The sequence below is a fragment of the Cydia amplana genome, chromosome 10 (genome assembly GCF_948474715.1).
Source record: "Cydia amplana chromosome 10, ilCydAmpl1.1, whole genome shotgun sequence".
NCBI classification, from domain to species: Eukaryota; Metazoa; Arthropoda; class Insecta; order Lepidoptera; family Tortricidae; genus Cydia; species Cydia amplana.
The window spans coordinates 16907503-16923059 of record NC_086078.1 but is presented as its reverse complement, the minus strand read 5'-3'; the positions used below and the strand labels follow the sequence as shown (position 1 = coordinate 16923059).

Below are 15557 nucleotides of genomic sequence, written 5' to 3'. Positions count from 1 at the left end.
ATTTCAAAGTAAGTGCTTGGTCGTAGAAAAATTATTGTATGCAACGTTGTTTAACTGAGTCAAAAAATACTCGTAGCGTCTTTATTAACAATTTTCGGCTTCGCCTCAAATTGTTACTCACGCCACTCGCCTTTTTTGACCTCTCTTAAACAACGGTTGCATAAAATACTATTTTATTTCTCATGCTCCGAAAGAGGGTCATTGTTGTTGTAAAAGGTGTGCTAAAAATGATACGTTTCTGCACTAGAGCATTTTACGTTCCAAGTACGATTATATGATTTTTTTTTTACGATAAAAACTGAAATCTGGGTTGAAATAGATTTGTTATACAATTTCCATTCTAATATTTAACTCCCCATTTCATAAATAACGATACTTTTGTTTAAATTGTTAATTGAAAGTACCCTCAAGATTTACTATAAAATGTTATACTTAGTAATGTTTTTAAAAAAAATACATGCATTTTACTTTCCTCGTATTCGAAATGAAAAGTAGAGTGTTTAACTCGGGTGAAAGGCATCATTTCAGCCTCGGACTATTGGCGCTCTCACTGCGTTCGAGCACCAAACTACCTCGGCAGAAATGAGTGCCTTTCATCCCTTGGTTAACAATCTCCTATACAAACACTTTATTGTACGAAACGAGGATAGGTAACAGGTGATCATCATCATCTTCCTCGCATTGTCCCGGCATTTTGCCACGGCTCATGGGAGCCTGGGGTTCGCTTGGTAACTAATCCCAATTGGCGTGGGCACTAGTTTTTACGAAAGGGACTGCCATCTGACCTTCCAACCCAGAGGGTAAACTGCGCCTTATTGGGATTAGTCCGGTTTCCTCACGATGTTTTGCTTCACCGAAAAGCGACTGGTAAATATCAAATGATATTTCGTACATAAGTTCCGAAAAACTCATTGGTACGAGCCGGGGTTTGAACCCGCGACCTCCGGATTGAAAGTCGCACGCTCTTACCGCTAGGCCACCAACGCTAAAGCTTTGGATTCCTCCGAAAACGGTGCCGTCATATTACGGCCGCTATATAGCGTTGACTGACGTCACTAGAACGTTGTCTATGTAAACAAGATGGCGCGGTTTCCTAGACGGCGTTACGATTATTTTCCTCTTCTGATGATATTTCATCCTCCAAGTAAATTATAGATGATCAAGCAAATCTTGTCAGTAGGAAAAGGCGCGAAATTAAAATTTTCTATGGGACGTTATCCCATCGCACCTACATTTTTCAAATTTCCCGCTTTGACCTTGGTGGATGACGGTGTGTTATGACGCCGTGGTACTTTCCACATGTCGCCACCGTAAAGACGGCCGTCTTTTGCGGCCGCTATATGACGGCCGTCATATGACGGCACCGTTTTCGGAGGAATCCAAAGCTTAACACCACACCTATCGTAATGACACTATCTACGTATCGTATACCTTTAAACGAGCAATTCTTGTATGTTTATTTATTTATATGTATATGTCACCGTAAAATTGTAAACACTCGTCATATTATAATCTCGCTAGTTACATTATAAACTGACGGTAGGGAGATTATAATCTAACCTAACCTACATTATAAACTAACGGATTCACAATCTTACGGTGTCATATAATTATATATTTTGAGGATCTCTCTTCGATGAAATTTGCTATATAGGGGTTTTTGGGAGCGAAAAGTCGATCTAGCTAGGTCTTATGTCCGGGAAAACGCGGATTTTTGAGTTTTTAATGTTTTCCGAGCAAAGCTCAGTATCCCAGATTTTAAAGTATGCATAATAATATTTGACTGGTTTACAGAGATCGTGAAAGAGATAGAACTAAGGATACTAAGAGTCACAAAGAAAGGGAAGCAGACAAGGAGAAACAAAGGGAACGAGAGAAGAAAGGGTTACCACCAATCAAGAAGGATAATTTAAGTGGTAAGTCATTTCAATTTGAATTCTTTATTGATAAAAATATAATTTTACACGTCAGGTATAGTTTGTAGCTTTCTAATAGACCCCGAAGGCTAATCCTATTGTCTATTGTTAAGAAAAACCGCTTGTGCCACGTGCCACAACCACCTGCATAAAAAATCGGTACTTCGGTTACTGAGTGCCGGCGAGTCGAACGCTACAGAACCAGTCTAAAGTGTGTCATCGAGATGCGTAACAAAGGCGCGTTATCGGAGAGCGCACCTACACTGGTTTTTTGAGCGTTGGACTAGCCCGCGCTCAGGTGCCAAATAGAATAATTAGGACCCTTTTTTGCAGGTAAGTAGCACGTGCGGTTTTACTGAACAATAGACAATAGGATTAGCCTTCGGGGTCTATTAGAAAGCTACAAACTATACATACAGTGCTTAATGCTAAGTCTTATAATTATTTATTATATTTACATAGTTGGGCAGGCAAGGCTGAGCCAGCGAACTAGAAGTTGTTTATTAATAGGTATATAGTTTTATTTACTTGGTACAGTGTTGGGTCTCGAAAAAGACATCAATTGAGTAGTATGCGTCAGTAGTATGCATTCAATATGTTATAACTTTATTTTGTCATCTTCCTCGCGTTGTCCCGGCATTTAGCCACGGCTCATGGGAGCCTGGGGTCCGCTTGGCAACTAATCCCAAGGATTGGCGTAGGCACTAGTTTTTACGAAAGCGACTGCCATCTGACCTTCCAACCCAGTGTAGTGTAGTGTAGGTCACAGCTGATCTATAGTACGGCCACACAGTTGATTGGCCAAAGATATGGTGCAATATTTTCGAGCGATGCCGCCATAATTTTTAGGGTTCCGTACCCAAAGGGTAAAAACGGGACCCTATTACTAAGACTCCGCTGTCCGTCCGTCCGTCCGTCCGTCTGTCCGTCCGTCCGTCCGTCCGTCCGTCTGTCACCAGGCTGTATCTCACGAACCGTGATAGCTAGACAGTTGAAATTTTCACTGATGATGTATTTCTGTTGCCGCTATAACAACAAATACTAAAAACAGAATAAAATAAAGATTTAAGTGGGGCTCCCATACAACAAACGTGATTTTTGACCGAAGTTAAGCAACATCGGGCGGGGTCAGTACTTGGATGGGTGACCGTTTTTTTGCTTGTTTTGCTCTATTTTTTGTTGATGGTGCGGAACCCTTCGTGCGCGAGTCCGACTCGCACTTGGCCGGTTTTTTTTGGCGGTTTTTGGTTTACTGTCGGGTAGACGGCGTTAATTTCAATATTTAACAAATTAACACATATCAGTGAAAGAATAAGGGTCAAATTCAAATGGCGTTCTAACAGTTTTAATCTTTTATCAAAAAATGGCAGTAAATGTAGGTACTGGGACTACAAAATTTACCACGACAGTAACTCTCTATAGATTTAGATTTATTTATTTCAAGATGAAAATTACACTATAAATTTGCTACATTCGTCAAAATTATGTTTATCTTCCCATCATGATCGTCAAAAATTAAATTATAAATTTAAAAATAAAAATAATAAGATTAAGATTAATTATGTATCGTCATGTACAAAGAAAAACATGTCAAACCAATTGAATATAAACCTAGTTAACATTAAAGTCGATGTCAACGTATACACTCTATTCATCATCTTCCTCGCGTTGTCCCGGCATTTTGCCACGGCTCATGGGAGCCTGGGGTCCGCTTGGCAACTAATCCCAGTAATTGGCGTGGGCACTAGTTTTTACGAAAGCGACTGCCATCTGACCGTCCAACCCAGAGGGTAAACAAGGCCCGTAGGGATTAGTCCGGTTTCCTCACCATGTTTTCCTTCACCGAAAAGCGACTGGTAAATATCAAATGATATTTCGTACATAAGTTCCGAAAGACTCATTGGTACGCTCGCTGGTACGCATCAGTCGCTTTTCGGTGAAGGAAAACATCGTGAGGAAACCGGACTAATCCCAATACGGGCCTTGTTTACCCTCTGGGTTGGAAGGTCAGATGGCAGTCGCTTTCGTAAAAAGTAGTGCCCACGCCAATTACTGGGATTAGTTGCCAAGCGGACCCCAGGCTCCCATGAGCCGTGGCAAAATGCCGGGACAACGCAAGGAAGATGATGATGATGGTACGAGCCGGGGTTCGAACCCGCGACCTCCGGATTGCAAGTCGCAAGCTCTTACCGCTAGGCCACCAGCGCTTCTAACGTATACACTCTATTCTGTTTGCTAAAATGATATTATCCTTTCAGTATGCAGCACAACACTATGGGTGGGCCACTTATCCAAGCTGGCCACTCAAGAGGAACTCTCGGACCTATTTGGCGCTATCGGCGGTGTGGTGTCTATAGATGTGGTCGCGCCCCGCGGCTGCGCCTTTGTGGTCATGGAGCGACGCCGCGACGCCCACAAGGCACTCACTACGCTCAATAAACACAAGCTGCACTCTAAAGAAATTGCAGTGAGTTACATTTAAAACTTATAAAAGAGGACTTGAGATTTTTGGGCGGCGGATGCTAGCAATAATTTTAGAATAAAATCTTTAAGTTACCTTTAGGGCCTATTTAGACGGTGCGAGATTCATTATATTACGTTGTTTGATCGGTCTGCTGAATTGATGTAAGTAACCTCAATGATGATGATGATGTATACCAGGGTTCGAAATTATCCAGATTTTTTTTTATTTATTTATTAACACAAAATATTTACATTCAAAAAATTAATTATAGTCTCTGATAATTATCGCGATAAATATCGGATAATTATCCCAAGTATGGATAGTGCTATATTTATTTTCTGTGAATTCTTTGATAGGAAAAAATAATTGGACGTTTTTTGCTACTTTTTTTATCATATTTATTATGTTATTATCAAATCGATAATTATCAGGCATAAAAATCAAGATAACTATCATTGATAATTATCCTTTCGAACCCTGTCGTATACGAGTTAGCGCGCCGTCTAAATGAGCCTTTATTCTATGCCACGGCTTCGCCTTTCAAATTATGACTACTAAGTATTTATCATCAACTATATCTACATATTTTGGAAAATTTCCCAGTTTAGAGTTACTATTATTACATTTTTCTCTCTTTCTTTGTATTTTAAAGATTTTCAATTTAATTTATGGTTACTATTCTTGTACAGCACAAGTCACAAGTCTACCCACAGATGATTTTTTATTATGTACAAATTCCAGGAAGTTCTGTTATTGGCTATGCTATAAGTTCTCATGTTTTTTATGAATTATTTGATGTAAAGCTTTGGATTCCTCCGAAAACGGTGCCGTCATATGACGGCCGTCCTATAGCGGCCGCAAAAGACGGCCGTCTTTACGGTGGCGACATGTGGAAAGTACCACGGCGTCATAACACACCGTCATCCACCAAGGTCAAAGCGGCAAATTTGAAAAATGTAGGCGCGATGGGATAACGTCCCATAGAAAATTTGAATTTCGCGCCTTTTCCTACTGACAAGATTTGCTTGATCATCTATAATTTACTTGGAGGATGAAATATCATCAGAAGAGGAAAATAATCGTAGTACGGAATCATTTATTCAAATCTCGTGTCATTTATTCAAAATGGCGTCACCGCTATCTAATAAAACGTTCACGAAACTATCGACACCGTCATGACGGCCGTCATCTTACGTTACGTCGACAATCAACGTAACGTAACGCCGTCTAGGAAACCGCGCCATCTTGTTTACATAGACAACGTTCTAGTGACGTCAGTCAACGCTATATAGCGGCCGTTATTACGGCCCCGTTTTCGGAGGAATCCAAAGCTTAAACGCTGTTGAACTTCTCAATAAAAAAAATAATATCAGGTGGCGTGGGCCCCCGGCAAGGGCGTGAAGGGTCGCGAGTGGAAGGACTACTGGGAGGCCGAGCTAGGCGTGTCCTACCTGCCGTGGGCCGCGCTGCACCAGCGCTGGGTGCTCGGGGCCCTGTCGCTAGACGCATTGGAAGATGGCGGCGCGGTAGACGAAGAAACGCTGCCGCCGTGGCTGCCTCCCAGGGTAAGTGGCCTAATATTTCAGTGGCAGGGCCGCCATGTCACGTGTATGTGTAAACAAACAGGGTTCGAAAGGATAATTATCAATGGTAGTTATCTTGATGATAGTTATTTTTATGCCCGATAATTATCGTGAGGATAATTATCACGCCCGGCAAGGGCGTGAAGGGTCGCGAGTGGAAGTACTGGGAGGCCGAGCTCGGCGTGTCCTACCTCCCGTGGGCCGCGCTGCACCAGCGCTGGGTGCTCGGAGCCCTATCGCTAGACGCGTTGGAAGATGGCGGCGCGGTAGACGAAGAAACGCTGCCGCCGTGGCTGCCTCCCAGGGTAAGTGGCCTAATATTTCAGTGGCAGGGTCGCCATGTCACGTGTATGTGTAAACAAACAGGGTTCGAAAGGATAATTATCAATGATAGTTATCTTGATGATAGTTATTTTTATGCCCGATAATTATCGTCAGGATAATTATCAAGGGCGTGAAGGGTCGCGAGTGGAAGTACTGGGAGGCCGAGCTAGGCGTGTCCTACCTGCCGTGGGCCGCGCTGCACCAGCGCTGGGTGCTCGGAGCCCTATCACTAGACGCCTTGGAAGATGGCGGCGCGGTAGACGAAGAAACGCTGCCGCCGTGGCTGCCTCCCAGGGTAAGTGGCCTAATATTTCAGTGGCAGGGTCGCCATGTCACGTGTATGTGTAAACAAACAGGGTTCGAAAGGATAATTATCAATGATAGTTATCTTGATGATAGTTATTTTTATGCCCGATAATTATCGTCAGGATAATTATCAAGGGCGTGAAGGGTCGCGAGTGGAAGTACTGGGAGGCCGAGCTAGGCGTGTCCTACCTGCCGTGGGCCGCGCTGCACCAGCGCTGGGTGCTCGGAGCCCTATCACTAGACGCCTTGGAAGATGGCGGCGCGGTAGACGAAGAAACGCTGCCGCCGTGGCTGCCTCCCAGGGTAAACGGTCTAATATTACAGTGGCAGGGCCGCCATGTCACGTGTATGTGTAAACAAACAGGGTTCGAAAGGATAATTATCAATGATAGTTATTTTTATGCCCGATAATTATCGTGAGGATAATGAAGCGTCGCGAGTGGAAGGACTACTGGGAGGCCGAGCTAGGCGTGTCGTACCTGCCGTGGGCCGCGCTACACCAGCGCTGGGTGCTCGGCGCCCTATCGCTAGACGCATTGGAAGATGGCGGCGCGGTAGACGAAGAAACGCTGCCGCCGTGGCTGCCTCCCAGGGTAAGAGGCCTAGATATTACAGTGGCAGGGCCGCCATGTCACGTGTATGTGTAAACAAACAGGGTTCGAAAGGATAATTATCAATGATAGTTATCTTGATGATAGTTATTTTTATGCCCGATAATTATCGTCAGGATAATTATCAAGGGCGTGAAGGGTCGCGAGTGGAAGGACTACTGGGAGGCCGAGCTCGGCGTGTCCTACCTGCCGTGGGCCGCGCTGCACCAGCGCTGGGTGCTCGGAGCCCTATCACTAGACGCCTTGGAAGATGGCGGCGCGGTAGACGAAGAAACACTGCCGCCGTGGCTGCCTCCCAGGGTAAGTGGCCTAATATTACAGTGGCAGGGCCGCCATGTCACGTGTATGTGTAAACAAACAGGGTTCGAAAGGATAATTATCAATGATAGTTGTCTTGATGATAGTTATTTTTATGCCCGATAATTATCGTCAGGATAATTATCAAGGGCGTGAAGGGTCGCGAGTGGAAGGACTACTGGGAGGCCGAGCTAGGCGTGTCCTACCTGCCGTGGGCCGCGCTGCACCAGCGCTGGGTGCTCGGGGCCCTATCACTAGACGCCTTGGAAGATGGCGGCGCGGTAGACGAAGAAACGCTGCCGCCGTGGCTGCCTCCCAGGGTAAGTGGTCTAATATTACAGTGGCAGGGTCGCCATGTCACGTGTATGTGTAAACAAACAGGGTTCGAAAGGATAATTATCAATGATAGTTATTTTTATGCCCGATAATTATCGTGAGGATAATTATCACGCCCGGCAAGGGCGTGAAGGGTCGCGAGTGGAAGGACTACTGGGAGGCCGAGCTAGGCGTGTCCTACCTGCCGTGGGCCGCGCTGCACCAGCGCTGGGTGCTCGGGGCCCTATCACTAGACGCATTGGAAGATGGCGGCGCGGTAGACGAAGAAACGCTGCCGCCGTGGCTGCCTCCCAGGGTAAATGGTCTAATATTTCAGTGGCAGGGTCGCCATGTCACGTGTATGTGTAAACAAACAGGGTTCGAAAGGATAATTATCAATGATAGTTATCTTGATGATAGTTATTTTTATGCCCGATAATTTATTAAATTATACAACGGGACTTAATCGCGTATCTAAGTTTTAAGATTTACCTCCGACGTTTCGAGGACGGCGTTGTCCCCGTGGTCTCGGAGAAGACTGGCTTAAGTTGACATCAGCATCGTCTAACCGCGCGAGTTTTTCGAACTACCCGTACCGTACCGTACCCTACCCGTACCGTAGTCCCGTTGTATAATTTAATAATGTGTAAAAATCGTGAAAGTTTAAATCAGTGTTTACTAAAGTTGACGAGCCGATAATAATCGTTTGTCCCTTTCCGACGTATTAGTATGATGGAAAGGGACAAACGATTATTATCGGCTTGTCGACTTTAGTAAACGTTTATGAATAAGGGGGTACATTGGCAGGGTCGCCATGTAACGTGTATGTGTAAACAAACAGGGTTCGAAAGGATAATTATCAATGATAGTTATCTTGATAAGTATCTTGATTTTTATGCCTGATAATTATCGTCAGGATAATTATCAAAAAGACTATAATTATCTGGATAATTTCGACCCTGTAATCAAACATCAAAAGCGTGACCTCAACTCTGGTACCGATACCTATAGCTTACTCCTTCCCACACCTACACTAACCGGGTCGCCATGTGACGTACAGAAAACTTTATTTAACACCTTTTACTTGCAAGGAACTTCCGCTTGTTTTACAAGTTGCAAGCTTTTGGGAAACTGGCCAATGGTTTATCTTCAGTCAAACACATCCAATCAATTCTCTGCTTTGCCCGAAGGTTGACTGGTAAAAAATATCTCATAGCATTAAGACCGTCTTTTGTAAGATTGCATTTTCTTTTGTGCAATAAAGATTAAATAACGATATAAATAAACCAATAGAAAACGTGCATAAACTGTAAGAGCGGTTTCGCACTACGTCCGATCCGAATCCGGGAAAATGTGGTCCGAAGTGGCCGTAGAACTATTTCTATGGTAATTTATGCACTCCGTCATCCGATTTCGGAAAGAAATTAGACGGATCTAGTGCGTAAATTACCATAGAAATAGTTATACGGCTACTTCGGACCATATTTTCACGGATTCGGATCCGATTCGGATCGGACGTAGTGCGAACCCGCTCTAAAGCACATTTTTAAAGTCCTCATTTAATTGGCACGAAATATAAATGTCAAAATAAATATAAATGTATTGATTTAACCCACCATATAGCAGACCCAACAAAGGAGCCTGCATGAACTTTACGGGCGTAATAATTAAGACGGTAATGTTTAACTTTTCGATTTAGCTACATCACAAAACGTCCAACGCACAGGCAACGAACTCTAAAGTTTCATTCAATAGAACTTGCTAACTATGTCACAGAATAAATAATAGTACTAAGTACAGAAGACTCACTCTCTAACAAAACGCGTCTGTTACGATCAGCACAGATATGGCCGCTAGGTGGCGACAGCGCCACGCGCGGCGTATGGCTTTCCCCAAAATTGGGGCTGGAACGGATGTACTTTTAGCTACCTGTAGCAAAGCGACGAAATCGTGGAGTGAGACACGCCTGACTATGTAAACAAAAGTTACTAGTAATTTGACATTCAGTGACGTTGACGTTAATATTGTATTTTGTCCACAGATTCTGCCCAAGACGCTAATGGACGGAATGGTCGGCATGATGCCCATGGGCCTCCCCGGCGCGGCCGGCATGCCTCCCATGCCCAATGCGATGCCCAATCCGTTGCAGAACGCTATGCCCAACGCGTTGCAGAACGCTATGCCCAACGCGTTGCAGAACGCCATGCCTAACGCGATGCAGAACGCCATGCCTAACGCGATGCAGAATGCGATGCCCAATGCAATGCCCGGGGCAATGCCAGGCATGTCCGCGTTGCAGTTACCACCACCTGGGTATGTTTAATAGTAGTTTATGCAACAGTGATATAATAAGGGTTCTTAAAATTCAAGGGTCGAAGTTACAAAACGAGACGTAGTCGAGTTTTGTAAAAAAAGACCCGAGAATTTTAAGAACCAATTATGAGCTGTTGCATACATTACTTTTTCTATGACAGCTGCAGCAAAAAAAAAAAAAAAAAAAAAAAAAAAAGTTATTATTAAAAAAAAAGAGTTATTATTAAAAAGAAAGAGTTATTATTAAAAAAAAAGAGTTATTATTAAAAAAAAGAGTTATTATTAAAAAAAAAGAGTTATTATTTAAAAAAAAATGAGTTATTATTTAAAAAAAAATGAGTTATTATTTAAAAAAAAAAGAGTTATTATTGTAAATGAAAACATACCTCTTTCAATCAAGATGATCGGAACTTGTATCTTTAAAAAAAATAAAGCAGTTGTATTATACTCATAAGATGACTGCTAGCAGTCATCTTATGAGCCTATAGACAAAGCATTCAAATGACATTGCTTTAGATATCACTGTCAGTCATTTAATTGACACATTTAAGTGCTGGAGTAGAAAAAAAAAATTAGAAGACATTTGTGACGTTATCTGTGAAAAGGGACCTTATTGTCGATGGCGCTTACGCCATTGTTAACGATGCTCCGATATAAATACAATGCTGCGCGACGCTGTGCGCCGTGAGCGACATCGACAATAAGGTCCCTTTTCATAGATAATGCCCCATTTTTTCTAATAAAGTTGAAAATATTTTAGTCAGTTTTGACAACGAAAGTGGATGGCACCGTACGTTTTGTTGGCTGAAATTTAATAGAAAACAATGCCGCGATAAACGCGCTACCGCATCACTGCATAGTAATAAAACAAAGTCGCTTCCCGCTGTTTTTAAAAATGATTTGCGTTTATATGTGTGCGCGGCACGTCTGTACACGCGTCATTGAGTTTCTGACGGAATCCTGACATGCTCTCAGTAGAGCGACTTACGCACACATTCATGTCGCGGCCTGTCGCGGGCGAGGTAATCCGAGTCGGGGCGGGGCGGTGCGTGTCCGTTCTGTATGATAATACTATTACTTATTCTGTGGTTTTACTTGGCAGGATGGGTCCGGGTCTACCCCCCGGCATGCCGCCGGGCATGCCTCCCGGCTTGCGGCCGCCCAACATGCCCCAGCAAGTGCCTGGTAACTATATTTAACACTACTCATATTACTAATGTTAAAGTTTGTATGCTTGTTCCTGCATATGCAGCCAGCATTACGCTGAACACCTGAATGGACATTGAAGAAAACTGGATATCCATTAGACCTAGCACATGATTGGCGCGACACTATCTCGCGGCGAGGTAGACTATCCGTCTTTTTCTAAGTATGTTAATAAAAGAGGAACGGGTAGTCTATCTCGCCGCGAGATACTGTCGCGCCAATCATGTGCTAGCTCGGCTGGAAAAACACGGAACTTTTCATCATGGAATTCATCTATTCATTAACAATCTGGTGGCCTAGCGGTAAGAGCGTGCGACTTGATATCCGGAGGTTGCGGGTTCAAACCCCGGCTCGTACCAATGAGTTTTTCGGAACTTATGTACGAAATATCATTTGATATTTACCAGTCGGTTTTCGGTGAAGGAAAACATCGTGAGGAAACCGGACTAATCACAATAAGGCCTAGTTTACCCTCTGGGTTGGAAGGTCAGATGGCAGTCGCTTTCGTAAAAACTAGTGCCCACGCCAATTCCTGGGATTAATTGCCAAGCGGACCCCAGGCTCCCATGAGCCGTGGCCAAAATGCCGGGACAACGCGAGGAAGAAGATTAACAATTCATTCCATCCATTCATTAATATGTAGTAACTTATTAAAGGTGATATATTTGGCAGGTATGCAGCCTGAAGCGGGCATGCCGCCGACCAACGCACTCTTGAGGTTCCCGGGAATGCCGCCGCAGCCCATACAATCCATGCCACAGCCGGGTCAGTATTAACTTTACAAATGTATGTTTATATGGAAGATTCGTTAGGTGACCACTAAAACTTATTAAAATTAACCACGGCTTGGAAAAACGCCCGTCATTTTGAAAACATTCCCTGTCCCGTACAACACAGACTTCTTTATATTAATGTAAACGATTAAATATGCCCCAATGACATCCGTAGACCGTAAACGAACATTTTTGACTTTTAAGCGGATCATTAATTATGATTTGTTTTCAAAATGACGAGCGTTTTTCCGAGCTTTGTTAATTACTATCTACTACTATAATAAACCAAACCGAACCATAGTGACAATAAAATTAAATTTTTGTAAATTATGTTTTCGCAATAGGGAATATTACGCGAAACTCTGCGTAGGAGGCGCATGACCACAATCCATCACAATCTGACTTGGAGGATACAACTAAACGGAGTAGCCATTAACAGGCTTTCCCCTCTGTCGAAAATAGGCGGCCAACGGTCATACACAATGTATGGACTGACGTTTATCTGACATGGCTATTTTTACGTTACGCATACATTTGACGTTCCCCTCCCCCGCAAAAATCGGCAGACTGTTTTGTACAGAAAATTACAGACATGGCGTCTCCGTTTGATTATATCCTCCAAGCAATCCGAGGTTCTACCTCGAAACAAGAAAGTCGAAATTTCGTTATCTAACCTCTTGTATAATCGAGCGATAGAGATGCAGATAGCTGAATTTCGATTTTCGCGTTTCCCGGTAGGCCATTTGTAAACAAACCGCCTTGATGTACATCAATGTCATATTTTATTGTCTGTGAAAACTTGTCAAAAGACTGTTTAAGGCACAGTATAGGTATGTACCTATAAGTTACTCTACAGTGTGTAAATCCAATACGGGCGAATATTTAAACGGTGGTTAGCATAGGACCTAAAAAGTATATTGAGATAGATTTTACTTAGAAATGCATTGAAAATTATAACCATACAAAATAATTCGGCCCGCAATGTAATACACCACACACGTTACGGGATACGAGCTTTTTAAAGTAACTGTCAACGCTTGTTGGCAGTTACTATGAAAAGCTCGTATCTCGCAATGTCATTATCATCTTGTTTCTTAATGTTTACAGTACATTGCTGCTCGGTACATGTGGAAAAAATTAATCATGGGGTCATAATTAAGTGTAACTTAAAAAAACATCTTAATTAATGATAAGACGGGTAAATTCTATATCTGGTTTAATTTATTGCCCGTATTTGGCTTACACACTGTATATTTTACGATGGGTGCTAGTGCTGCACTCTGGCGTGCAGAACATTCCAGTACGTAATACCCCCTATTAGCACTGGGGAGACACTCCTGACTTCGGGCAAACTCGGCTCCGTTCGGCTGAACATTGCTCCGAGCAATTATTAGGGTTGGCACCACTTGACGTCCCTTTGCGTGCACTAGTACTATTACTTATTCTGTGCTATTAAGCTTTGGATTCCTCCGAAAACGGTGCCGTCATATTACGGCCGCTATATAGCGTTGACTGACGTCACTAGAACGTTGTCTATGTAAACAAGATGGCGCGGTTTCCTAGACGGCGTTACGTTACGTTGATTGTCAACGTAACGTAAGATGACGGCCGTCATGACCTTGTCGATAGTTTCGTGAACGTTTTATTAGATAGCGGTGACGCCATTTTGAATAAATGACACGAGATTTGAATAAATGATTCCGTACTACGATTATTTTAGTAAGTAAATTATAGATGATCAAGCAAATCTTGTCAGTAGGAAAAGGCGCGAAATTCAAATTTTCTATGGGACGTTATCCCATCGCGCCTACATTTTTCAAATTTGCCGCTTTGACCTTGGTGGCTGACGGTGTGTTATGACGCCGTGGTACTTTCCACATGTCGCCACCGTAAAGACGGCCGTCTTTTGCGGCCGCTATATGACGGCCGTCATATGACGGCACCGTTTTCGGAGGAATCCAAAGCTTTAGTAACATTAATAAAGGAGTCTGGTTCCCACACCGATACTCCGGCGTTCATCGATATCGTCTGTATTACATATCGATATAGTTAGTAATGTGATGTGGTGTCAGGCATGGCGCTGCCGGGGTTCCTGGGCGGGCTGCTGGCCGTGGGCGGGCTGGGCGGCGTGCCGCTGCACCACGCCCCGCCGCACCATCAGGTGCAGGTTAGTGGCGGTACCACAAAATAGATACAGTACAGAAGTCAATCACATGTATGTACTTCACTTTTCATACCTACGCTCGGCGGTCGCTCTAGGGTTGTCAACTATGATTTATGCACAAAAAACTATCGTGGTAGTGGCACTCGTATCTAGTAGTGGCCGGGGCGGGGTGCTTACCTACCTACCTGACTGTTCTGTTTAACGTTAAAACAAATCTAAATACAAGCAGATACCTACTTACCTCTCTGAAACCACTGGTAGCTTAAAAAACGACAATTCACCGTTTAATGTTGAATTTAAACAACCGTCCACTGAAGAGTTATAATAACTTTTTTTTTTGTTTCTCCATAATTGCACAAAAAAGTTCACAGACGCGTGTCTCAAGCGGTTGACACTCGCGCTCGAACTGGTCCCAACCGGTCCGAGATATCGTGTCTGTGAGCAGTGTCTATGTGTGCGTTGCTCGAGCGCACTTTGTATGTAGATTGATTTCTGTACTGTATCTGTTTTGTGGCGGTACCAACATCTCCTAGTTATCTTAGTATTATTCTACTGCATTACATACTGCACTTTGTACGACCATAGAGAAATATAGTAGGAATAGAGTGCTCACTCCATACATCAGTTTTGGTACCAAAAAGACAATTGTTTTCATAGTCGACATCTTGCATCGAATAGCGGAATTATCAGTACCACTACTTGATACTAGATGTCTAGTGAGAGTAGTGAGTCGCGACTCACGAAATTAAACTACAATTTATAACTAATATTAAAGCAGAAGGAGTTGAAAATAGAGTTATATTATTTTATTAGCTGAAAATTGTTGAGCATTAGACTTTTGGGTCGGTGCAACATCTATTGTCAAGTAGCAGTACTGATAATTCCGCTTCTCGATACTAGATGTTAAATATGAAAATAATAGTCTTTTTGGTACCAAAACTGATGTATGGAGTGAGCACTCTATGTATTTTATGGCTAAGTCAATTTGTGTAATAATGTCCTATTAGTATTTTATGCAACCGTTGTTTAAGGGAGGTCAAAAAAGGCGAGTGGCGTGAGTAACAATTTGAGGCGAAGCCGAAAATTGTTAATAAAGATGTCACGAGTATTTTTTGACTCAGTTAAACAACGTTGCATACAATACTTTTTCTACGACCAAGCACTTACTTTCAAATAAAATTGTAAATTTAACAAATATTTTTAATTCAAGAAGTAGCAAAAATGGGGGGTACTGGCGGGAAAAGAATGAATGAAATTAAATATTTAATAATTTTTACTTTTTAAT

At 42.9% G+C, this 15557-nt stretch overlaps 1 protein-coding gene across 1 annotated transcript in view; it reads left to right on the top strand.

Annotated features, from left to right (window-relative positions):
• Nucleotides 1-15557, top strand: part of LOC134651707 (uncharacterized) — a 46464-nt gene that overhangs the window by 9691 nt on the left and 21216 nt on the right. The window contains exons 10-23 of the mRNA XM_063506808.1: nucleotides 1795-1916; nucleotides 4175-4383; nucleotides 5754-5945; nucleotides 6050-6268; nucleotides 6373-6582; nucleotides 6687-6896; nucleotides 7034-7186; nucleotides 7292-7504; nucleotides 7609-7821; nucleotides 7911-8132; nucleotides 9858-10129; nucleotides 11232-11314; nucleotides 12008-12100; nucleotides 14181-14275. Coding sequence (XP_063362878.1) covers nucleotides 1795-1916; nucleotides 4175-4383; nucleotides 5754-5945; nucleotides 6050-6268; nucleotides 6373-6582; nucleotides 6687-6896; nucleotides 7034-7186; nucleotides 7292-7504; nucleotides 7609-7821; nucleotides 7911-8132; nucleotides 9858-10129; nucleotides 11232-11314; nucleotides 12008-12100; nucleotides 14181-14275 — 2506 coding nt within the window. The remainder of the gene's footprint in view (nucleotides 1-1794; nucleotides 1917-4174; nucleotides 4384-5753; nucleotides 5946-6049; nucleotides 6269-6372; nucleotides 6583-6686; nucleotides 6897-7033; nucleotides 7187-7291; nucleotides 7505-7608; nucleotides 7822-7910; nucleotides 8133-9857; nucleotides 10130-11231; nucleotides 11315-12007; nucleotides 12101-14180; nucleotides 14276-15557) is intronic.